The sequence below is a fragment of the Parasteatoda tepidariorum genome, chromosome 12, assembly GCF_982258835.1.
Source record: "Parasteatoda tepidariorum strain Cologne lab strain chromosome 12, Ptep-v5.0, whole genome shotgun sequence".
NCBI lineage: Eukaryota > Metazoa > Arthropoda > Arachnida > Araneae > Theridiidae > Parasteatoda > Parasteatoda tepidariorum.
The window spans coordinates 16,046,634-16,073,962 of record NC_141766.1 but is presented as its reverse complement, the minus strand read 5'-3'; the positions used below and the strand labels follow the sequence as shown (position 1 = coordinate 16,073,962).

The 27,329-nt window shown below is 29.2% G+C and overlaps 1 protein-coding gene across 1 annotated transcript in view; it reads right to left on the bottom strand.

The window, feature by feature from the left end:
- Window positions 1-27,329, bottom strand: part of LOC107438137 (uncharacterized) — a 130,017-nt gene that overhangs the window by 5,055 nt on the left and 97,633 nt on the right. The window contains exons 10-20 of the mRNA XM_087155939.1: window positions 23,873-23,934; window positions 18,024-18,126; window positions 15,877-15,962; window positions 15,584-15,684; window positions 14,331-14,401; window positions 14,147-14,254; window positions 11,922-11,992; window positions 10,065-10,185; window positions 8,572-8,736; window positions 1,997-2,090; window positions 1,469-1,922 (exon numbers count right to left, since the gene is read on the bottom strand). Of these exons, the coding sequence (XP_087012065.1) occupies window positions 1,469-1,922; window positions 1,997-2,090; window positions 8,572-8,736; window positions 10,065-10,185; window positions 11,922-11,992; window positions 14,147-14,254; window positions 14,331-14,401; window positions 15,584-15,684; window positions 15,877-15,962; window positions 18,024-18,126; window positions 23,873-23,934 (1,436 nt within the window). The remainder of the gene's footprint in view (window positions 1-1,468; window positions 1,923-1,996; window positions 2,091-8,571; window positions 8,737-10,064; window positions 10,186-11,921; window positions 11,993-14,146; window positions 14,255-14,330; window positions 14,402-15,583; window positions 15,685-15,876; window positions 15,963-18,023; window positions 18,127-23,872; window positions 23,935-27,329) is intronic.

The window sequence follows — 27,329 nt, the reverse complement described above, 5'->3', positions numbered from 1 at the left end:
GTTTAAAAAATACATTTGCATTAATATTATGCGAGGGATTTTCAATGAATTTTTAATAACATTCTAAGGATATTTTCTTTTGCAATTATACGCTGAAATGCTCGTTTTCTTCCCAAATTAACACAAACGAGATATTACAGTAAATTTTTTTTCACTTATTATTTTCTATGTTATCCTACGGGTTAGGTATCTTTAAAAGTTTTGTGAGTAGGAAAAATATCTATATACTCATTTTTTTGTCAAGAAAACTTAAAATGCGTTTTACTCAAAGTTACATTTTTCTAGTCGGCCGATTTGATGACTTGAATAAATCTGCAGCTAATTTACACAATCTTCAGGTTTGAACTGATCGGCTTGCTATTTGCTTGCAAGATTTTGGGATGTAAAGAGTTCAATGCTTATCTTTCATTCTCTATTTATGATGTCGTTTTGCAATTTGTGATGTTTGTTTTGATCAAGATTTTTAAGCTGTTCTTTGTTGCAATTAATTATACATTAAAGGGATATAAAATTAAAAATATACAAGCAATTAGTTGAAGTTTGACAATCTAATCGCTAATATTCTTCCGAAACTTCGGGGCTCGAACCTGCAACCTTCTGTGAACACATTAGTTTCCTTACCATCTTACGAATTAATTCGCATCTGTTTCATCTATGCGATTTATCTATTTATTGTGACCAAGTTTGGGGGCAGATTTTACAGGCTCCTTCCTCAAAATTCCAAAAGTCTTATTTTCGTATTTTGCAGTATTTTTGAAGAGCTATTTCATTTTTATATTTTCTCGAATTTATATGGGAATTTTCTACACTTTTTAAAGCAAATAATCAGAATAAACAACATTTTTTATTAAGGTTTTTGATTTTGACTTGACACTAAGCAGTTGTGGACCCTGGGACAATTTTCCCTGATTCAATTCCCCTTGAGTACGGCATTAATTGGTACACATGCATACTTATGCGCTAAATACAAGGATGGGACCAAAGATAGATGCAGTATTGGTCAAAATAGTTTCCGTAGAAAGTAAGAGTACACGGTAGTTTGACATACGATACGTTCTCAGTGTGCAAGAGCAGAAAGGGTACGGAGTATCGCAGTTTGATCAAGTTCAGCAGCTTAGTGAAGACTGACGTCAAAAGTATCAACGCGTGATGGCCAGCAATCACGACTAATTTGATTGTGGCCAATAAAACTCAAACTAAGTTTTGTTCGAAACGAGGAAGAACGCAGTCAAGAATTAACATGTTCTATTTTCAGCAGAATAGTATGTAACTATATGTGTGTGGTGCATCAATACTCCACAGAATAGTTTATCTAAAGCTTCCGGGTTCTCTAATTCAAATCGTGGTTTGTTATTGAATTGTGTTTTGTCCTGCTACAGCGTTTGTCGTATTCGTTTCAGAACGAGCTAAATACATAATTTACATGTACCTTCTTGCAGAAGATATATTAAAGATAATTTATATTTACCTTCTTGCAGACCTTCTAATCAAGGCCCTGTCAAGGGATCCTCCATCTGGAACTTTTCCTTCCTGCTTCAAGAAATCAATAAGACTGTCCTCTCTATCTTCAGAGGATAGGCGATTTCGCCTTCGTCGTAAAGTGCTATTTGGTGTTATGTCAGGAGATTGAGTATCAATACCATCAGTATCTCCTATATAACCATTGGCATTTGAAGATCCAATTCTTCGTCTTATGATTCTTGGTGATGCTGTTGGATCTTCTTCAGAAGGAACACTGGATGTCAAGCTGTTCATACGGCAAAGTTCAGTTGATCCATCAGGTGACGATCGTTTTGCTTTTCCACGATTTGATTTTAAACTTCCAGTATCTACATAACGATGAAATCCACTTTTGATATCACCAAGAAGCATATCGATGATATTATCACTCTCACTTCCAGAGAAAGATGGTGGACGGTTTTCTACGAGAAATATTGTAATTAGTGATATAAAAATATAATTTGGATTTTAAAAAATATTCGGAAAATAGTTTTACCTCCAGAATTTTTCTTCTTCAGAGCTAATTGCTCTTCTCGTTGTTGTCTCCTAGCTTCAGCTCTTTTTTCTTGTTGTCGCCGTTTTGCATTTTCCTTTAGGAAAAGAGATCATTACTTATTTGTATTGCGTTTTTATATAAATAAAGGAAGAAATAAATCTATGCATATTTATACAAACATGAAATAATAATAATTTATATTACATTTTTATAAAGAAAGTATAGACATACATATACACTTGTACATATACACTTGTTAACTCCTTTGAAAGTTATACTTAAGGCAAAAAAAAACATGACCTTAACTAATCACACCATTTACTGAAACGCATTATCACCTTCTACCTATTTCCTACGTAGCAGAGAAGTGGGAATGCTTAGTATTCTCTTGAGTGAATAATATATTGGTTAGGAATATATTATTAAATAGCATAGAAACTGTAGCTTGTAGAGAGAAAACAATTGCAGATTTGAAATTTGCGACGCGAAAATATCTAAGATCCGTTCAAACATCTCATGCAACAGAAAACAAAAAATTTTGTTTCCCAATATTGAAATTAATGGTAATATATATGAACTAATATACAATAGACCACACACCAATTTGATAAACGCTCCAGCTATTAATTTCAGCAATAGGCTCTTTAAGGTTGGCGAAATTTTGTTTATTCACAGGAGAGAAAACGACTTTAAACTTCAGTCAAAATCTTAGTAATTTGGGTACCGATTCTCGATTAGTATGGTAAAACAATCAGATTTTTAAAACTCGAACTTTAGAACAATCACTATTTACCGCGGATTTCCTTCTAGTATTAGTTATTCCATTTATGGAAAGTTTAATCACGCAATCCAGGAAACCTTCAATTCCAAATTGAAAACAATCAAATTGTATAATATCGAATAGAAGTTTGGCTGGATTGCGTGTTTAAATTTTCTACAAATGGAATCAATAATATTAGAAGGAAGTTCAGGGTCGACAGTGGTAGCTTTAGCTGTTGATTATTTTACCCTATTTTTAGAAAATTAGTCCCCACATTGCTAAGATTTTGACTAATTTTCACCCTATAGGCGAACTAAATTTCATCAATCTTAAAGACCCTATGGCTGAAATTAATAGCTAAGACATTTATAAAATTTCTTGTTAGTGTGGTTTATCTTGTATTTTATAACTTTTATAATTCTTAACCATCCTTGAACAGCTAATCCAATTTTGAGTTTAAGACTACCAATGTTCAACTCTGCAGCCTTGTAATTTTGAACCCAATTCAGAAGAAAAGGGAATTCCTGGATTAAATATTGGGAGAAAATTGCCTTCATGGAGGGTTGAACTAACCCTCATTTGTGCTACATAGAGAGGAAACCACGAAAACCACCCAAGGTTATCCTGACAGCAAAGGGATTCAGGTGACTCTGACCCATGAACCGTCTACCACTGAAAATATTTAATGTCAGCCCTGTGGTTGGTGCGAGCCGGGTGCGAAACTCTTTTCAACCAGCCCTCATCGTTAGGATTCGAACAAGGCTCACCTCATTGGGAAGCGAGCGCTATATCCCCTGAGCACGTCACCACGGCCCCTCTATCGTATATTTTATAAGGATGGAACGATATAACAGTGACATGTTTGGTGAGAGCTGCCTTCTCGCAGTGGTCTCCGGAATGCATGTGACTAAGAATTAGATTGTTCTATGGTATAAAGTAAGAGTTAATTATAAATTCGGGAGTTTCCCTTCGGGACTTCCCCTTCTGGTCTGGCTGGCGCCTCTCAATGTCAAGAGGATTATGCAACTTCCTTTAATATTACAAGATGGTGGATGACGCAATGTTCGCAGTTGTTACACTATGGTATTGAAACCTACATATGAGTCGCTCAGAAGCTAATGCGGTTAAGTCCAAAACACAACAATTGAGTAAATTAATGTTTTTTGATACATTAGTTTTTAAAATTCCTGGTTTATTAATTTAATTAGAAAAGTGTATAAACTCTTTTTTCGAGGTGTAAACTCTGCAAAAAAACAAGATATGTACAGGATGTGTAAATAAAAACGTAAGTATTTATTGAAATAATGACAGCATCTTAAAAATTTTAGGACTTATACCTTTTGGCAGTTGAAAAAGATAGGAAATTTATGTCTTCTAGTATAAACGAACTTCGATTTTTCTCAATCATCACTAGATACAGTGACTAATAGAAAATAAACTGTTGGATTATTTCAAAAATTGTTTTTTACTTCAAAACTAAAGTGGCACTTTTCTTTGTTTTAGGAAATGAAAAAAAAATTTAAAAAAAATAAAAAATACCACATTTTGAAAAAATACTACGAAAAATACCATACCCCTTTTTTTGGTGAAAAAATACTACCGTAGTATTAAAAATACTACGTCTGGCAACCCTGGTTACTATGAATTTCTTGTTTTTCAGTGTTACCAACAAATATCGAAAGAAGAAGAAGAATTTAATTTTTATTTCAAAGTTTATGTAAAAAAATATTGATAAAAGGTGGACTTATTCACAATGGCTTCTGAAATTATTATATAATATATTCAGAAGCTATTAAAAAAATTGCTGTCTAACCTAGAAAAAAGTAACCAACGAGTAAATCCTTTAATAACTAAGAAGATTATTACTTATTTCATCAAAATTTCCAAAAATCAGAAAATATAAAAAATGGACTTAACCGCATTGGCTTCTGAGCGGCTCATATATATATATATATGTAACATAAAAAGCTTCAATTAATCTTTTTATGTCAGTTTCTTTGCTATAAAACAACTCCTACTTTATTCCTAATTAATTATTCTATTTGAAATACTTTCTCACACTTTTAAAAGCCACATCCTGTTCTTAAATCTATTTTTGGCTCAACTATGCATTTAATTAAGATCAGGACATTTTTCCCTTTGCTCTTGTGTGGGAAACGTTCGATCTATCTCATAAACCAATAGCAACTACTAAGATTTCCCTCTTTCCCTAAATTAAGACATTTTACGGATTTTACTTTGCAAGATTTTCCCTAACATATAACCAAGGAGCGCAACTTTTCGTGTGCACTTTTACTCATTCTCATGACTGCTCTTGTCTAATAATTAATAAATAAATTTTGTACCCTCCTTCCCGACCTATGACCTGTTTTAATCCTTCCACTCGGCAACGACGTTATAAGTCGACAGGATTGAACGGTCGGGAAGGGGTACAGTTCGTACGGTACATTAAAGATATTTAGTATCTCATGTGAAATTAAATAAATCATCTTCGGAAGAGGGTACATCAAAAATATGGAATAACTTCAAATCATTTGTTCAAATGAACAGCTGGTAAATAAGCAGTCAAATTCTTCTTCAACTTTTGGCAATAATTAATTCATCCTGTATCTTCATCAAAAAAAATAAACTCTTCAAACGTTTTGTTTATTATAAATGATACCTACGCACAGTGAAACAAAACGATCATCGGTTTTCCATGTATATGCTGCATATTTTGTCTACGTTCCTGAGACTACTAGAAAGCTGAGCTTCAATTTTCTTCCTTGGACTGAAAAGAAAAATTGCATCGAACTCCTGATAAGTAAAATGTTTTATTGAAACCCTATCCCTTTGAGAAAGCGTTGATTTTACCACTCTTAAGTGCTGAGCTGGATATTATCGTCGATGAATTTGTTTTCACACCCCGGAATGGTTTACGTTGATCTCCTTAGATGTTTGACATTCCTCTCCCACCTACTCAGAACTCAAAGAAAAATAAGCTTCAATTTCTCCATTCAATGTTAATTTACTATTCATCTTAACGAAGAAACAAATTTTTTCCCTAGCAGCTCACGTCTTTGGTTTTGGAATTGTGTTTACGGAATTTCAACGCATTCCCATCTCTGTTGTGGTTTGCAAAATATCTCGGACTAATTCGAACTTTTTCAGGTATCCTTTGAGTTAAAGTTTTTTACATTTCTCATAAATCAATTTCTTAAATGATTATGATTTTAATTTTTTCCCATATTTGATGTTTCAAAGTGAAACTACTTTTTATATATTGATAGTATTTACTGTTGAAATTTTTATTTCTTTAAATTTTTATTTTCAGTTAATTGATTTATTTGATTGAAAAGTGTTTCAAGAAATTATTTTCATATTGTTTTATGTGTTACAGCTTCTATGATTTTTTGAATAGTAGAAATTATATTTTTGTTTTACAGTGATTAGGGTTTAAATGAAAATGCCATTTAAATTTTTTTTTCTCTTCATAATGCAACTGCAGTAATTATTGAAATATAATTTAGATATATGAATGCTATTACGGTGTGGCAAAAATTAGATCAAGAAATGTTAAAACTATTACAAATAGTTTGGAAAAATGAATAAAATACTTGTTGTTAGAATTTAAATTGAAGTACAACCAGACATTAATGCTTTAGTCCAACGTTGGTAATTGGTTCAAAGCTCTGTTCTAGCTCAGTAATTTCCATAAACAAATCGTTTCTTTATTTCTGAACTTTAATTCCAGCATACAGATAGGAAAATGATCAAACACAAATTGAAAAATTTAGTAACCAAATTCACTTCAAAAACACGTTAGAAATAGAAATAAAAATATTTGAATTCCCTAACAATTGTGACAAATTAAATTATCAATTAAGATCTCTGCACAAAAATTACTTTAAAAAAATATCCGAGCTAAAATTTCTGAAAAAAAGAAAAAAAAAATTATGTCCAAAAAAAAAAAAAAGAAAGAAGAAAGATATAAATGAAAAAAAGAAATAAAAGGTAATTTGCAAATAAACCAAACTTGCACTTCAGATTAAAAATAAGGAAAATAGCTAGGTCAGTCAAATTTTAAAAGCTGATTTACCTTAATACCATATTAAATTTGAAAGCTTGTTTTGGATTTCATTTAGTGATAAATTGTGTTAAACGGGTTGTAATGTAAAATCTGAGAAGACTGATCACCTTTTCTGATTATAAAAGCAATTTGTCTGTACACATATTTCCTGAAATCCGGGTTAATAATTGCAATAAAAATACCAATAAAGAAAAAGTATAAATAAATATAGAGGAAATAGAAAGAAAAGAAAAATAAAAGAGAAAAGAAAAGTAGAAAGAAAAATAAGAGAGGAAAAGCAAAATTGTTACAGAAAGGCAAATTTTGGACATAAAAAAAAAATTAAGTAAATTAAAATTAAAAATTTTTGTCGATATTTTGATATTAAAGTGATAAATATGTAAGGTAAATAATAAATAAAGTGAAATAAAGACAATACTGAAGTCTTGGTCTTCAGAATAACAACCACTGTGAGATTTTTTATTTTATTTTGTTTTCAAACAAGGTAAACAATACTCAAATCTAATTTCAGATTGAAATTTTTCCTGTAAAACTGTATTTTGCATTTTGTGTTTTACATTTTAAATTACACATTTCTAACAAATGTTTAAAAATTTTTGTCATGATTGAAGAGTTAACTTAAATAGTTTTTTTATGAAGAATACTTCTTATAGTGAAAAAGCTGTGTTGTGATTTTTAAACAAAAGACTTTTGAAACTGAAAAAACTGTTAAGTCAAAAAAACTGTTGAAAATGAAAATTTTAAATTTGCTGATGATGCTACTACAGATTTTTGATTGTGTTAAATTTTTACAATGAGAACATATGTAAATGTTTTATAATTTATATTACTTTTATATATTGTTACCATTACAAATTTGGTTATATTATTTGTACTTCTACCATAGGGAAGATTTTGCAAATAGATAATTTCAAAATTTTTGGTTTGTAACTAAGCATTTTTGGCGAGGGGGGATGTAACATAAAAAGCTTCAATTAATCTTTTTATGTCAGTTTCTTTGCTATAAAACAACTCCTACTTTATTCCTAATTAATTATTCTATTTGAAATACTTTCTCACACTTTTAAAAGCCACATCCTGTTCTTAAATCTATTTTTGGCTCAACTATGCATTTAATTAAGATCAGGACATTTTTCCCTTTGCTCTTGTGTGGGAAACGTTCGATCTATCTCATAAACCAATAGCAACTACTAAGATTTCCCTCTTTCCCTAAATTAAGACATTTTACGGATTTTACTTTGCAAGATTTTCCCTAACATATAACCAAGGAGCGCAACTTTTTGTGTGCACTTTTACTCATTCTCATGACTGCTCTTGTCTAATAATTAATAAATAAATTTTGTACCCTCCTTCCCGACCTATGACCTGTTTTAATCCTTCCACTCGGCAACGACGTTATATATATATATATATATATATATATATATATATATATATATATATATATATATATATATATATATATATATATATATATATATAGAGAGAGAGAGAGAGAGAGAGAGAGAGAGATTATAACCTTCATTGTACCGCCAACCCAATTTTGGACTTACGACTGCCAATGTTCTATTCCGCATCCTTGTAATTTTGAACCTTATCCAGAAGACAAGGGAACTCCTGGATCAAGTATTGGGGGAAATTCGCCCTCGTGGAGGACCTTTTGGTGAGCAGCTCTCTTTTTCGTCTAAATGTTCCCATTATTTTGACACTTTTGTATCAATTGAAGATATTTATTAGAATACTTACTTCAATAGCAGCTTTAAATTTGTGGCAAAAGCTATGGAATATTTTAAAGCATTCCTCAAGTTTGAAAGATTGCAAATCCTCGCATAAGAAATCAGCTATTTCTTCTTTCACTTTTTCTAAACCATCAATTTCTTTCTGAACGGCACCAGTCTCCCGTTTTGCGAACTATGGATGAAAAATAAGTTTATTTTTTAAATTTAATATGAGCAAAGAAAAGGAAATTAAATTACAATTATATATCTTCTAACACATTTAATTGTTATTACACTGTAAAAAAAATGTATTTTACAGCAAAAGTTGATCAACATTTTATACAACTAATTAAGTACATAATAATATTAGCATAATTATTAAACTAATAATATCAACATAATTATTAAACTAATTAGTGCATAATAATATCACATTCAATTGATTTTCTTAAATATTTTTAACTGGTTACAAATACATGGATCTTCAAATTTTGCAAGCTAAAATCGTCAAGTTCTTATAATACCAATTATAATTTCTAACTCATTTATTAATTAATCTTAAAAAAAAATTAATCCAAGTTTTGCACTATTAACAATGAATTTTGAAATCCTTATTATTTCACTCATTTGATATTAAAAGTAACATAACTAGATCAAATGTGTCAGTTCACATATGTTTTAAAGTAATTGAAGCTATATAAAATTTCACTATAAGACTTGTATAATTTATTTTATTAACATCGTGGTGTTTAATCTAGTTAGTGCTTTTAAGTTATTAAGAAAGAAAAAACAATCAAATTGGAAAATAACTTATCTGCTTTTTAAAGACGCATTATAGACATGATAAATCAAATGTAAGACACTAAAAACTATATCTTTTTCAGCTTTATTAAAGATAATGTTATACTTAGAGTTAATAATTTTCGCCTAACAGTTAAGTTGTCTTAATTTTCTTTTAAACGATGTCTTATAAAAAAATCCAATTGATTTATTCATAAATTGTCAACAAAGTATAAAAAAATACTTATTTTTTTTATCGTTTTCTCAACTAAGGTTTTCATGAGTTAATATTATAGTTTAATATTTAGCTAATCCAAATTTTCGTAAGACTGGTTTCTTATAGCTAAAACTTTATCTACTCATAAATTTCTTATAAATCAACATCGAATGAATTACTTTTAATTTAAAATCGTGTACACAACGTAGCAGAAGTAATACCTTTTCATTCGATATTTCAAATTTATCCCACATTCTACGGGGATAGATATAAATGTTTGATTAGTTGCGTACTCCATATCAAATCATTTTAACTAAATTATTTCCATGGACATCTCTTAATTTTGTCCTCAGCTGTTGTTGCTGGTTTTGTATAGTTGTCTCGTTTAATAGTTTTTCAAATCAGTATCAACATCAATTGATGAATATTTTAACTAAGTTTGGAACTTAATGAGTATAAGTAACATGAGACAAAAACAAACAAACAAATTTTTTTTTGTCTAATTAATAAAGCAATGTTTTTACTTGAATAAAATCTTCCATTTGTTGTCTAACATCTTCACCAGCTATTGACACTTGTTGAGATATTTTCGAAACTCTGTTAGACAAATTTGTAATTTCCGTTTTCAAATTATCAATTGAAAGCCTGAAAACAAATTCAAAGATATAAACAAAACCAGAAAAGCAACAAAGACACAGAAATTCAGTTGAATAGGCTAAAATGGGAAATTATTATTATTATTATTATTATTATTATTACATTTTTAAATTTTTTTTTTTAATGGTGGACACTTCTATTCCCATTGGCCTCAGAAATACCAGAATTGCTACTCGCCCAGTGGTTACTTGTGGCTAAGCCAGGGCGGTGGAGTAGCGTCACCCACGTCATACAACCACAAACCCGTTTATAGCGTGGGTTACACATTCACACATTCACACCGAAGAAAGGACATAGAACACAGAGAGAGAGAGAGAAAGTTACATCCATGTCTACGGTGGGATACGAACCCACTACCACTAACCCCGTGGTCCAGTACAGTAACCACTAGACCAGTGATCGGGAAGCGGGAAATTATAAAAACGGGATTTTTGTTAGACTGTAACTACAGGAAACTTATAACTTTTTTGGTTGCAATTTTACAATATATTTTTTTAATGTTATATTTCATTTAATTTTAGTACAAAACTTTAGACAAATCAATGTTACGTATAATTTTCATTTTAACGCTTTTTTAAGAATTTTTTAATAATAGTGAGGGGTTATAGATGTCTCTCTTGAAAAAAAGAAACTTAAACTGGTTGTAATTTAAAGAAAATGATTTTTTTTTAGTTAAAATTTTTTAGAATAGCTTTGTTTGTGGAAGATTAAGCAGGATAGCAAATTGAAAAGACTTAGTAAAAAATATATATTCATTAAAGGGAAAAAATATATTTCATATATTACAGTTAAAAAATATATATATTATATTACAGTTAAAAAATATATATATTATATTACAGGTATAAATATATATCTCTAATATAATATATATCTCTACCTCTATATATTATATACAGGTATAAAAAATATATTATATTACAGGTAAAAAATATATTTCATCTCAGTAAAAATTTATCAAATTTCAAGCACAAATGATCAATTGCTAAAAGTGTTGTTTCTTTTTAGCCCTAACTCGCAACCCCTATCCAGGGTTAATACAGTCATTTAAAATGTGGTATTAATAAAAAAGCTATTGATTTATTTTTTGTTCTTTTTTTTTTAATCTTTCACTTTAAAAATTCAATGCGAAATTCTATTATTTGAATTTATTTATATATTACCTTTGTATCCACTAAAAAGAAATATTTTCTTAAACTTCTATTTTAGTTGATGGAGAGTATATGCTTTATAACATACTACGTATAATAATTAAAACCAAATAAGAGATTATTTAAATTATATTTTAAAGAACATTTTTTGTACAACTTCGTTTACATTCATTTTATAACCGTCGTTGAACAGCCGACCCAATTTTTTGGGTTTACGACTATTCTCCATCTACCACTGAGGATATTTTACGTCAGCACTGTGAGCGGTGCAAGCCGGATGCGAAATTCACATCGACCAGCCATTGCTAAGATTCGAACCCGTTTCACTTGATTGAAAAGCGAACAAACTATCCCCTAAGCCATCACTGCTGTTCTTCGAGATATAGAAGTTTTAGATATCAAGAGTATAATGTATATGCTTTAAGCAAAATTTGATTTTTATTAACCATGATAAAATGCCTCAATGTTTCGCCCAGGTCCGCTAAAATCCTAAGCACGTCCCTGATAAGAAAAAATAATTATGAAAATGACAGATTTTTCAAAATGAAATCAAGAAAACAAAAGAATACTTACTTCGAAGCCTCTTCTAAGCTAGGTAGGTTTTCGGGAAATTTAAGCAAAACAGGAAACTTATTTTCAGCTTCCTAAAAGTCATAAAAGAAGCATTGTAGAAAACAACGAAAGTTTTCGCAAAATAAAAACAATATATATCAACCTAAACATTTATTCATAAATTTACATATATATCGCATAAGTTTGCTAATATTGCTTAGAAGTAAGAGTTATAATTAATATACAAATCAAAAGGCTATTTTGTGGCCAGGATAGCCTGGTTGGCTGACGCTGGGCTCACGTTCGTGAAAAAGGGTGTTCGATTCCAGTCTGCCGAAGACTCCCCGTGCAGTAAAGGGTGACTGGTGCAAGTTATATTTGTCGTGTCACAATGTCCTCCATATTCTCATAACAAATTATACCTCTGAGGGTACTGAATTGGAGGTTGATAGTTCTCTGGTTCATGTCAAAATTGTGATGTGTGGATGAATGAATGTATATACGAATGGGTTCGCCCTATAAACGTGTGTGACGTATGGGCGAGGCGGAACAAATTCTTGGCCATAGATTGCGCGACTGGAAAACTAGAACAGTGGCACCCTTTGCCTTAATAGCCTACGACAACGACAACAACAACAACAAATGGCTATTTTCTTGCGTGCACTGCAGCTGTAGTTTAAAAAAAACGAGTTTGTTGACTTCAGATAAAAATGTATCCTTTAAAATTATTTATATTTTATAGTAGGCACACATCGTTGTCTAAGCACTTTCGGTGGAAACTTTTTCATTGATAGCAAAGTTAATGATAAATAATTCTTTGTTCACTTAATTGGATTTGAGATCATTTTGACTATCGCAACATAAAAAAAATAAAGGAATTAAGCATAGATCAAACAGAAGGGAAGAAAAAAATCAAACAAAATCAATCAATGAAGAATGCATAGATAAAACATAAAAATTAAGATAGGAAATTCTAAATGTTGTCGAAATTAAACTAGTGTGCCATTGTAAATTTTTTTCAAAAAGTGTCAAAATTGATACGTGATATGTTTTTTGACAGCTCAAGATAATTTTTCATAAATAAATAATTCTCCTACCCAACATCGTTATTCGCATATTTGGCATCAAATAAAGGAGTTTACTAGAATTCCATTGTTTTTCTATTTCTAAATTCTTATTTTTTTTTCAGTAATGAAACGTAACAAGGTAACATTTGTTTCCATCGAAAAGTTAAATAGTTGTAAAGAAAAGGAGATTTGTCTCAATCATGTAATATATTTGTCGCAATATTTCAAAGAATATGCACCTAAACTTTGGTCTACTAGACTTCTTAAAAAAGAAAATATCTGTGAGACTATTAAATGTAGAAATTCATTAACATTCTAGAATAAAGAGTACTACAAGAAATGCTGAAAAAAGTGGTTTGCTTATACCCTCTTTGTTTTTGACATCTTTAAATAAGCACATGCGCTTTAACAGAATTAATTAAATATTGTATATAAAGCAATTATTTATATTATTAATAAAATATTGTAAACAAAAGAAGTATTTATATTATTAATAAAATATTGTAAACATAACAATTATTTTTATTATTAATAAATATTGTTCACAGAACAATTATTTATGTTATAAATAAAATATTGATGACAAAACAATTATTTTTATTATTAATAAAATATTGTAAACAAAACAATTATTTATATTATTAATAAAACATTGAACAAAAACAATTATTTTTATTATTAATAAAATATTATAAACAAGTGCGTTATAACGTTTAAAATACATTAATATCGACTTCTGACACAATTCGTGAGTTGTACGAAAATGTAAGTGCTCCTATAACTAGTTTATAAATCTTATTTTCAGTAAAAACAGCTAGTCTTGACAGAGTTATTTAATTTTAACAGATGGTCATAACTTAAAATTAAAACTAAATACTTGCGTATTGACTTACCATCAAAGTATTCAAGTAATTTTACATTAACAAATTTCATAAATTTATATATTAAATCAGTAATCTTATAATATTAAATCAAAGTACTTTTATAGCTAGATACACATCAAAATCTTTGCCCATGTTGTCATTTAAAAATAATAAACACGCCTTTTTTCGCAGGATTCCCACGGACATGTTTGAAAATGGAGCGATATTTTGATATATTATTATTAATGTATGAAATGCTGTGAAAGCATTATAGATAGAAATAGTTCATATTAAAAATTATCATAAAAATGAATACCTGAGCAACGTAATGTATTAAATTCATCCCAGGTTTATTAGCTCTAGTTTCAGCCATTTTAAGTAGTGACATCATTTTAAATCCAGCAGCATCTCCAGCATATCCACCCTAAATAATTAAATATTAAATGTGACTATTTCTTTCTTGTTTAGAAAAGGAAGTATTATTTTTAACTGAGTCTTACAGAATTTAAGAAGTTCCCGGCAACCAAAAGCATGTACAGTACTTCATGCAGCTCTTTACAATGTTTTAATTCTGTAAATAAAAAAATAATTAATATGAATACATCATTTAGGTTACTTTTTATATTAGTATTTTATACAAGTTTGAATAACAGTGTTTAAAAATTTATGACAGGGAAACGGTTAAAAAGATAATTTTTGCAGCACATTCATGAGACAGGGCATAAATATTTTCTATTGATCTTATTTTTAGATCAAACTTTTTTCATAAGATTGTGAAGCAAATAGAACAGAAGAAAGTATATAAATCCTTAAGTATGAGCCATGGTGGCTCAGGGGATAAAGCGTTCGTCTTCCACCAAGATGAACCGGGTTCTGGTCCCAGGAGTGGCTGATCGATACGAATTCCGCACCCGGCTCGCACCGACCACAGTGCTGACGTAAAATATCCTCAGTGGTAGACGGATCATGGGTTCGAGTCCCCTTGCTTTTAACCTGATGGCAAGGGGACTCTAACCCATGTGGTTTCGGGGTTTTCCTTTGTATGTAGCGCAAATACGGGTTTGCTCAATTAGAAAGTCCTCCAAGAAGGTAAATTTCATACCTGCCAACTCTTCCGGATTTTCCGGAAGATTTTGTTTTCATATTTAAAGTGGTAGTAAATATATACTATTTTTTCTTTTATAAACTTAATTTTTAAATGATTTTGATCACCACTATTCTTACAAAAATTAAGCACATATATTAATATTCGTTACTATCACAGTTGTCAACTTAAGTTTGCTCTTATATAACGTATTTGTTTGCTTAAAATTGAAGTTTTAATTCCATTTCAATACCACTGGGAAAAATGATAATGGAAGGGATTAAAAGTTGGCAGGTATGAAATTTGTCCCAATACTTGATCCAGGAGTTCCTTTGTCTTCTGGATTGAAATCAAAATTAGAAGGTGACGAAGTTGAAAATTTCGTAAACCCAAAATTGGGTCGTCTGTCCAACGACTGTTATAAAATAAGCAATAAAGTAAAAAATAAAAAAAACCTCCACCTATCGAAATTTTTTTAAAACTAAAACCAGGAACAACTGGGTGAAAAATGTATGCCTTGTCAGATAAATTTGCTGCAATAATTGCATATTTTACCTTAACTGTTTTCCTATTATAATGTTTTTTTTTTATAAATTGTCACTCAAATTAAAGACAACTTGTATATATTTAATATCTTTAAAAATTTATCTATATTAATGTTTTACAAACCATGAACTGCAGATTCTATTGTTTCAATTGCAGGCTCTAAATATGCCATATTCGATGCAAATTCCTCTTTGAGTAACATGCCTTCACATCGAATTTTATAGCTGAAATATAAACATTTATGCTAAGAATAAACTTCAAGATTATATTATAAAATTAAATATGACATCATAGCATTACACATCTTACATGACATCAATAATAATTAATCAAGTTCTTACTTCGGTAATTCAATTAACTACATCATAACATTACACATTTAACATAACATCAATAATAATTAATAAAGTTCTTACTTCGGTAATTCAATTAACTGAAGGAGAAAATTTTCAGCATTTCCTAATCTTTGACGATCACCATTATATCCTCTAAGCATTTCCATCTAAAATAACAAAATTACAAATTTATCAATATCGATGTTTTGTAAACTTTAAAAATTTGTGCTACAATTAATTCTTATTAATTGTTAACAACCAGAATTTATAATTTCTTAACGACGCCGGACTTAAATTTAAAAAATTTTCGAAACTCATCAAACTGTTTCTATTGAGCAAATTTAAGTTTGTTTCCATGTTTTGTTTTCGGCAGACAGAGTTTGTTTCCGAATTTTAGTAATAATATTTTAATATTTAACCCTTTGAGGCACACGAACATAAATTTTCATATTTTTTTAAAATTGAGAAACTAATTATGATGCTTAGGATCTAAGAATGGGAAAATGACATTAAAAAAAAATTCTGATTCATTGCACCACACAGGGGGTGGTGGTTTCGGTGGTTAACCAGTGTCCACATAGAACATTTTCATGTGAAAAAAAAATATTATCTTTTTTAACTTTTTTTACAATAAATTTTCACTTTTCAGAAATCAAACAATAAACTTAAAGTACTAAAACTATTTATATAATTTTAAAGACCAAAAAAGGCTTTAACAAATATAATATAATACAAAAATAGTATATAATAAAATATATATTAGTGAAAAATAAAACGCATGAATTTCAAACACAAAAAATATTCTAAGTAAAATATAATATATATTATACAATATCAGGATAAAATAAATAGTACAGAAATATATAATAATAAAAATAAAATGTATAATAATAAAAATAAAATATAAAATGAAATGTATAATAAAATGTAATAAAAAGTAAATATGTTACTCAGCATTTACTGTGATATGTAATAATGTAATCTTATTCTTCTGTATTATCTTGTGTATTTAATTCAGTAATAGACTTTATTTTCAATAGAAATAGATAAGAGACACATTGCTCCCCATTTATAAGCCCCATGAAGAAAAAACCCTAATAAATTTTTACCCACTTCACTATCTGAGTGAAGGAAGGGGGAAAAAGACTCGTGTTGGTGGATATAATGTTCTAGGGGCACAGTGGCTTCACTCTGAAACCAAAAAATATAAAGGTAATAATTAAATACTTTTCTGAGGAATCTTTATTGGGAAAAATTTGTGTGTCAAAAGAAGCTCATAAACAACAAATCTGAGTGATATACTTCAAACTTTTTTTGTATTTTATTGAGTAAAAAAAAAAAAACTTGTAGTAATGAAAAAGGGCCTTGAAAACTTTTTATTTTTTTCAAAGGAAGATATAATCTAAGTGTAGTGCTGCTATCTGGTGATGTTTAGTAAAGTTAAAATAATACTTTAATATTATTGGTTTCGGAGATTGACCTTTGTGCCGCTAGGAATAATTTTTTAAAAAGTGCGGTTTCGCTGTCGTACCACTGTGCTTCAAAGGGTTAAGGGTCCTTAGACTCAGAAATTCTTGAATTTTTGGGAACTTGATTTATAATATTACTTAAAAAAATAATCTGGCTTCATTGTATTTGAAATATGTATATTTTAGATATTATGCTTAAATTTGCTATCAGAAAATTGATTTTTTTAATCTTTGAGGATCACGCTTTTTAAAAACGATTAAAAAATAAAAATATGCATGATTAAAAAAGAATTTTTTTAAAAAAATCTAATAACAAAAAATACCGAGAAAAATGAAAATGTATACGATTTAAATAAAAATAAATATTAATAAAGTTTAATATTTTCAGCCATACAGAACGTTAGCAACATTTTTTTAAGATGTTAAAATTTTGTCTAAACAACTCGTAAAAAATTTGTGTACAAATTTTGTAAATTTTTGTAACAGTACAATATTATTAAAAAAAATGAAAATATCTGAAATTTTAAAAAACAAATTTAGAACAATATTTTGATTTTTTGAAAAATTTCAAAAAGATGTCCCGCATCACTTAGATTTTCCTTAGATGTTTGTTTTTTTCAAAACAGCATACAATACAATTTCAATGTGATATTTTGAGATATAAAGTCTGCTAAAATAACACATATAAAGAAAACAAAAGTGCCTCAAACTTAATAAATAAATAAATAATAAAACTTGAAAGCTCAATGAGCAACTCACTTCATCTGATTCTGGCAACACTTTTAACAAACCTCGTAATTTTTCTGCCCCAATTTCATCATGAGCTCCTTGTCGTAGTAAGGCAATTATTTCTTCGTTGGAGCTAAAATTTTAATTTAAAACTTAGTATTAATTTAGTTTTTAGGAAAAAACAAAAACTACATATTACAAAAAAATCAGCTTTCAACTCAAATGTATTTAATTTCTAGATAATTCTTAATTTCTAAAATCCATCAAATTACTACGATAGCTAAGTAAATTTGTTAGCAAAAATAAAAATCCTTATAACTTTTGAACGGATTTTCATTCTGTAAAATGCTATGTTTCAAAGAAATCTCTTAAATATGTATAACTGTAACTGTGGCGGAATAGGCTTATTTTAACACAAAAATACACTATTTCTGAGGAAACTTTTTTATTGTATTCGATTTACCGGTTAAAATAACCCTTGAAACAAAATTTCATAAAACTCTCAAAAGAACATAGGGGATAAAAAATGGAATGTTTAGCAGAAACAGATTTACGTAAAACATCAATCAGAATTAGCGTAGCTTTTATGTTATTCATTACAAATATAGAGAAAACATGGAAACATTACAGAATAATGAAAAGAAAAGAAATTATTAAAATAAAATAATGTAAAAAAATATTTAAAAATATTTAAATAAAAATTCGGGGAAAAAGGATATTTCTTCATCAACTCATACTAATATTTCCGCAAAAAGCAATTCTTTCTAATAATGAATCAATATAGCCAAAGCAAAATACATCAATATAATAGTGAGAAGAGCACTAAAAAAATTTGAATCAAAATAGAACACTTTAAGTAATAAATGTCACGTAAAAAACTGAAAATAAAGTGTAAAGAAGAAACGGAACTAATAATTATTAATTCTTGAAAGTTTCCCGTCCATGTAAGTTCATTTGAATTCACTACTCGCTTTATAGATTTTATTATGCTATATATATATATATATATATATATAATTTTACTACATTATTACACATATAAGCATTTTACTACTACTGGGGAAAATCATCCTCAAAAGGATTAAAAGTTGGCAGGTATGTATATATAATATCATACCTGCCAACTCTCCCGCATTTTGCGGGAAATTTTATTTTTCATATTTAAAGTGGTAGTAAATATATACTATTTTTTTTCTTTTATAAATTTAATTTTTAAATGATTTTGATCACCACTATTCTTACAAAAATTAAGCTTATATATTAATATGCGTTACTATCATGGTTGTCAACTTAATTTTTTTTCAAATACAAGGTATTTGTTTGCTTAAAATTGAAGTTTTAATTCCATTTTAATACCACTGGGAAAAGTTGGCACGTCTGATAATATATATGGGAGTGTCGGGTAGCCCCGCCCACTTAGAGAGTATTGCTTATATTTCTGTATAATATTGAGTAATAAGAGTAATAATCAGAATTTTTGTATGTTTCTATTGTTTTATCATCTAATTAAATAATGCAAAAAGAATAAACCAAAAAAAGAATAGTTTAACTTAAAAAAATAGAAATTTAAAAAAAAACATGTTTTTCAGCTATTTTCAAAATGTGTCGGGTGCCCAGTTACAAAAATTATGTTTTTTGACTGTTTCTTCAGGTGTAAATGAAAATGACCAATGTATTGACAATAGATAAACCTCATTTATCATTTTTATCACAAATACTTGAGTATTACTTGAGTATATCAAATACTTGAGTATATCACAAATATTTTATCATAAATACTTGAAACTTTGAAAATAATCTTTTTTTAATATAACAATTAATGTCCGATGGCCCATTGACTTGAAAAAATATTCGAAATGTATGGACAATGGGCGGGGGTACCCGACACTCCCCTATATATATATATATATATATATATATATATATATATATATATATATATATATATATATATATATATATATATATATATATATATATCACTTCACTTGTAAACATCAAATTTCCATATAGATATTTGATGAATATCTTGGAGGTAATTCATATCCCATTTATTAAACAAGGAAGTGGGAAACATTTTAGATTGACGTTACGTTTTAAGAACTCAACACACTCATCATTTTTTATTTTTTGAGCTTTTATTCAAAACATTGATCACGAATTTTTGTGACCTTTATTTCTATAAAATTGAAATACCATTTCTCATATGAATCAGAAGTTGTTGAATAGGAATTAGTTGTCAAAAAGAAATAGTAATTAAAATATTCCTCGAGATTCCTCGTTGAAGTTAGACGCCCTGCTTAATACATATTGCAACATTTTATTCGCTTTATAATTTTGACTTTTTCTTGTACAGATAAATTTTTTCTTTTTGTCATTTTAAACAGATGAATAAAAATAACGCTTTCAAGAGATGGTAAGGAAGCATTTTTTACATATGACCAGAGATGCCACATGCTCCGCTTTCTGAAAAAGTTTTAATAAATTGAACAGATTAGTAAAACTTGGAGATTAAAGATAAATACTTCTACTTTTTAAAAATATGCACTCACTCATACTCATATGTGTTGGTTATCTTAGCATCAGCCCCGCTAGGGGCTCTAACTAATTCATCTGAGTGGAAATAAATAATAAATCGCCGAAGCGCAACTGAAAGGTGAAAGTTGGGGTTCAGTATCTTTGACTGAGAGAAAATTAAAATGAAGTAGTGAGATTGAACAAACAAGTTTGAGAGAGAGAAGAGGTTTTGTGACAGACTGCCTCGCCTCCCTTCGAGGTATTACCCCCGAGCTTCTCAGGTGCACAGTAGCCACATAGCCCCAGGGAAAAGGAGAAATACATAATAAATGCGCAAAATTATTTACAAGTATTTACAGCTATTTACAAAATTTACGGGACAAAACTCCGTCGGATAGGAAAAAGGCGGTTGCCGGGCTATATTTTATGTTGTCTTTGATGTTAAAAATATGCAATGAAGTTGCATTTCATGTGAAACTTTGAATTTTCGATATGTAGTGGTGAAAAAATTACTTTCAATGAGAAATATTAAAATAAAAATAACTTAAATTTCGTTACCACTAGAAAATATTTTTTTACTAAGAGGAGCAAGTTGGTGTTTCTGTAATGACTTTAAAACCGGAAATGCTTTTGCAAACTTTGAGGTACTTTTTTGGCGATATTCATTCTTCCTCAAAAATTTCATTTCTTGCAAACGCGGCAATGTACTGTCCAGGGTGTCTTGTTTTGCTGGCTTTTTTTAAAGGCTTCTTATTGATTCAACTTTTCTGAAGCGACACCGAAACACAAAAATTTATGTTCCAAATCACTTTTGATTTTAAGCAACTGATAGTGTATTGTATTATTTTTTTTATATATAATTTTTCATTATTTCTGATACTATTCCGCGCTTTCAAAATAATTTCCCTCGTCAAATCCGAGAAAAAGTGAAAAAATTGTTCGAAGAAAGATAACGTTCTAATAGATTTATGATATTGAACCAAACAAAACATTTCGTTTTCTCGTTAAATGCGAGCTTCTTATAAGTGGGTTGTAGTGCATATGAAAACTTTATTATAGGTTGACGATCTCGGGCTCGACATGGGCCAGACTTTCAGACCGAGCCCGTCTTATCTCTAAAGCCACCTAATTCATCATCCTTTCAACTAATACTTTTCTAACTGTCCCGTTTCCATTCCTATTCCGAATGTCCTATTGTATATTTGTTTTTTCTTCCTTAACGAGAATTTTACGACTGCTTTAACAGTTTTTTCTTTGAATGGAAAGTTACTTATAAGCGTGTAGTATTCCTTAATCTAAGATCTCTTTAATATCCCCCACAACTTAGAGAATAAAAGTTCTGTTCACTTTTTCCGGTCGTCCTTTTCGGTAAAAAAAAAAAAAAGTACGTGGAACTTGTGAAAGAACCGACAGTCAAATCCACAAAAAAAGGAGAAAAAAGATTTGTAGAAGAAAACTTTTTTTTATATATATTCAAGAATCGTGCTTCCCATATTATAGAACTGCCTGTGTTATCGTATTGCATTTATCATTTTAATTGATTGTTTAAAAGACTTGGCAGCTGACTTGAAGCAATAAAAGTTAAAATTGCAGTTAAAAAAAAGAGTTAAATATGGCTTAGAATTTCCAATTTAAATAAAATAGTATAATATATAATATTCCATTTATATTATATATATATATATATATATATATATATATATATATATATATATATTAATCATTTTAGATTGATTGTTTAACACGTTGAATGCCATGGGGGTCACCGGTGACCGGCGAAGAGAAGATTATTAGAAACACATATTTCGATTAAATTTTTAATTTTTTTAATATTATTATAGTTATTAAAATGGTTTGAAGAAATTAATGCAATATAGAACACACAAAAATAGTTTTATTTATACACACAGAGATGCCAACTTGCTCCTAACAGTGAATAAATATTTTCAAGTGGTAGTTTATAAATTGTGATTCTTGGTTCAATAAATTCAATTTAGTAGATTTTTATCCACCACTATTTCTAAACAATTCGTAGGCTTATATAATTCACCACTTTTTTCAGATACATCGTAGGGGCCGCTTCGCGACCCAGGTGCCCAGTTTATTTAAATAAAGCAAAGCAACCTGGAAATATTATCATCAATTATTGTACATATCAAATCAAATTTTATCTTTATTTTTTATTTAGGTCTACAATCAATATTTCTAATGTTACGTAAAAACGTCAACCACATGGCTACCACAATGTTTGCCAAATCAATGTATTTTACCTTACTGTATGTAATTTAACGATGAATGGGATAGGTGCCCAGTTTATTTAAATAAAGCAAAAGGAAGCAGATTTATCATGCTAAACCATTTAAAAACTACCAAATTCTGTGTAATATTTGCAACTTTAGTTTGTTGTTATTTACCGTGTGGCCAGACGGGCAAGCCACGTAAAATTAGTGAGGCATTCAACGTGTTAAGAGATTTGACAGCTGACTTGAAGCATTAGAAGATAAAATTTTAAGAATTTCTATTTTATTGCAGTAAATATGGCTTATAATTTCCAGTTTAGCTTATAATAAATGAAATGGAAAGGGTAAACTAATCTGTTATTATTTAATACAATCGTTAAAGTTATTAAATAAAAAAAATCAGGGAAAAATATTATTTTAAGCCTCTTTATAGTATGGTTCAAGATAAAATGATCAGGAGATTTCTACACCTGTTTTTACAACATTTTTTAATTAAATTCGTTTATGAAGGAAGGGCTTTACATAGAGCTGCTAATTTTTGAAGAACATGTCACATTTTAACTGTTTATAAGTAGTGGTAGTGACGAATAATTTACTTCTCTTGAATTAAAGGTAAGATATAAGATGCTTTTACCTTTATATTTTCGAAAAATCATTGATGTTAATATGGCTTCCATCATAAAAAAGTAATGGATTTTTCTTTACAAACTAAGCAGCCATTTTACTACCTTAAACCATAAAAATTTCCTACAAATCCCAAATTTTCTATCGAAAAATTAGATTAAATTGATATTATACTAAAGCTTATATAGTTGATTAGGTTCTGTTTTACAAATGCTTATAAGGTAAACTTTTTGAAATCATAAAAGCGGTACTTTTAACCTATCTTACCAAGTTTCTTTAGTTAAGAACGATTTTCCCAAGTGTAATTGAAAGGAGAATTGAAAAATCAATTGTAAGCAAAAATATTTTCATTTTTTTGTCAGAGGTTAAACCCACTATCATATGATTATTAAGCATTTATATCTATGTTGAATTCCTTTATATATAGTGGTGGATTAAATCCTTCTGAATTAAGGGAGGAAAATATATTTAGAGAAATAAATTCTAATAGTTTCTTACCTACGAAATTGTTTTAGAAAAATATTGACATTCAAACTTCTCTTTCCATCTAAAAGATTAATCTGAAAATAAACAGAAAATGTGGGTTTTACCGGAAACATATAAAAATGAGGTTAAACATTTTAATTAATTGTACCAAAATATTTAAAAGAGTTTAAATATAATACGTCAAAAAAGCAATTTGTTAAACAAAACAATTTTTAAACCGCAATAAAATGCATATTTATGTGCTTTAAAACATTACTGCTAACTTTTACAGTGGTTGGAAAAGATTTTAGAAAGCGGTAGTTAACAATTAAGTTTGCTAGAATTTTCTAAAAACAAAACTATTAAGACATTTTTAAGCATAATTAGAAAACAAAAAGATCTTATCTACGTATTTTTTTAAATTATTGGTTCATCGTGACAGTAAAAAAAATTTTTTTGAAACTTTAAACTTCAAGATGCCAAAAAACTGAAATTACAACCTCTAAGAAAATTATTTATCAACGGTCGCACAAATTGGCAGTTATGCATTATTATAAAAATGTAACAGCCAAAATTCTGATTTTTTACGAAGATAAAAATTATTGAAATTTATTAGAGAACAGTATTGGTATACAGAGACACGAATTTTAAGTAATATTTTTTTTCTAATGGCAGGCACTGAATTTTGAATCTTTGCCAATGAAGATGCCAGAATTTTTGCTCATTTAGCGTTACCCAGTGGGCACCTGTGAACCAAAGTCACGGAGGCGAGCAACATTGCCCACCCCACACTGCCACAAACCCGTTTATAGGGTGGGCTACATTCACACATCACACACACACACAACAGAGGACAGCAGAGAGAGAGAGAGAGAAACATCCATGCCCAGAGCGGGATTCGAACCCGCAGCCAATGGCTTCGCAGTCAGGCGCGCTAACCACTCGGCCACCTGGCCGGCTTTTAAGTAATTATGTTTTGATCTGAAATTCCTAAACGTTTTTGGCGATTATATTAGAAATAATTTCCTAGTTCACTCCTACTTTTTCACCCTACTCACCTGAGAAGGCCTCAGCACGGATCAATTTAGTAGTCCAACGTAACGAATATAAACTGCGCAGTGAAGAAAAAATAAGAAAGATGTCATTACGTTCGGGCTAGTTAGCTACGCAGTGGAGGAAAATATGAAGATGTCATTACGTTTGCACTACTAAAGGATAAAATTTCTTGTTTATGGTAACCCGTGCTGAGACCTATCTTCTATAAGAGGTATTGGTTTAACTCCCACTTCAATTTTAAATGGATGGGAATTATAAACTTAACCCTTTAACCCCTTGTCAGTGTCGCAATCTAGTTCGGGCAAGCTACTACGTACAGTATTTGTGATGCCCAAACTGACCTCGGACAGGAGAAAAATTGACGTTTCTATTTTGTGAAGCCCGAGATGAGTTTGTTTCTACTTTAGGATACTTAATTCACTATTTCCCTAATAGATGGCTTTAGTAGTCATAGTTTTTCATTGATTACGATTTCAGTCGAGGAAGAGAAATGTGGATGGGTTTTTCGGGATATACCATACTGTAAGAGATTTGTAAAATGTATGTATTAAAAATCATATTGCTGTGTTTTTATATCATATTATACTAGTAATATCTTATTTAGCTTCAAAATGTTGCTTAATTTGCTCCAATTGAATAAGATGTGCGTGTAATCCATTATTTTTTTTATGTGTATATAAAAATTATAAATACAGTAGTTATTGCATTAAAAAAAATTTTTTTGTACTAAAAAACCATTTTCTAACTTTTATAATAATATAAGGAACAAAATTAAACAGTCAAAATTTTTTTCCATTTTTGGTCCATTTTTCTGAAATGTATGTCACTGTTAAGGGGTTAAAACAATTAAATCAATTAAACAATTTAAGTCTTTTTGTAAACGCTATGTATTTTTATGACTCGAAACTTTTGTGATGATTTCGTGACTGGACTTTTTGTGATGAAACGAAATATTCGCGTTGATAAGAGTATTCTGTAATTTGATCTGAAAATTAAAATGATATACAAATAGTCTAAGCATAAATGCTATACAACTTTTTATTTTAAGCATTAAAATCTGTTCGGTCCACTTGTACGTTTGCGAGAATAGTGGTAGTGTATTTCTGTTAATATAAATTCATGGATGGAAGTCTATTTCTACCGAGAAAAAGAACGAAATCATTTTATTCTAGCTTGTTTCGGCAAAAATACATGTGAAATGTACAGTGAGCAAAAAAAAAAAAAAAAAAAAAAAAACCGGATCACCCTTAAATAACTTTTGATTTAATGATTGCATCTTCACGTTCTAGGATTCAATCTTAATAGTTTGAGGGGGTACCTAAAATATACTAATTAATTAGTGCAGACTATATTTTAAATTACGAAATCAGATACAAAAGCGTACTTTCTCTGAATAAATATACCTATTTTTCAACGGATTCAGATTTCTGATCCCCAGGGGGTACCGTAATCTGGGAAATATGGTCCCCATAGTTTTGTTAGGAGAGCTATCTAAAGTTTGGATCCCTTAATGTTAATTTTACTTTTTGCATATTTCGTTTTATCTCTATAACTCTTCGAAAACTTTCTAAGTGAATTGAAAAAATTTTGCACTCAATTATAAAATTCATTTATCCAAGTTAATTCCTAGCAAAAAAAAAATTTAGTAAATATTTATAATTTTATTTTATAATAGTAGAAAAAACTTTGAATTGTAAGGTAAAAATTTTTTACGTCTCTTTAAAGATTGTAATTTTGCATGGCAAAATACAAAAATTGAGCAAACGGGGTTGAATAGATCTTGAAAAATCGAATTTTAAGCATACGACTTCCTCAGGAACTTTTCAACCAATTTCACTCAAATTTTGTATTTTGCCATGTAACAGTATATACCTTAAAATCATGCGAAGAAAATTGTACTAATCACTTGTGTAATAAACTGTAATTGTAATGTATTTGAAAAATCGACTATTAATAAAATAATAAAAAATAATAAATATTTAATAAAATTTACTTTTTGCAAATTTTATAATTGAGCGCAAAAATTTTTCAATTCACTAATTAACATTAAGTGGTCCAAACTTTAGATATCTCTGCTAACAAAACTGTGGGGACCATGCTTCCCAGATTGCGTTACCTTCTGGGGATCAGAAATCGGAATCCTTTGAAAAAATGTATGTTTAATCAGAAAAAGTACGTTTTTGTGTCTGATTTCGTTAAATTAAAATATTGCCTGCTCTAATTAATTAGCATATTTGAGGTCAAGATTGAGTCCTAGAACGTGAAGATCCTATCAGGATTCTCAGATCAAAAATTATTCAGGGTGGTCCTTTTTTTTCTCTTAGCGCACTGTACTAACTGCTTCTTACCTGAGATGAAGAAAATATTAATGAAAAGTTTGAATCATAGTGGTGTGAAAAATAATTTGAAATCAATTTTACCAGACAAAGAATCA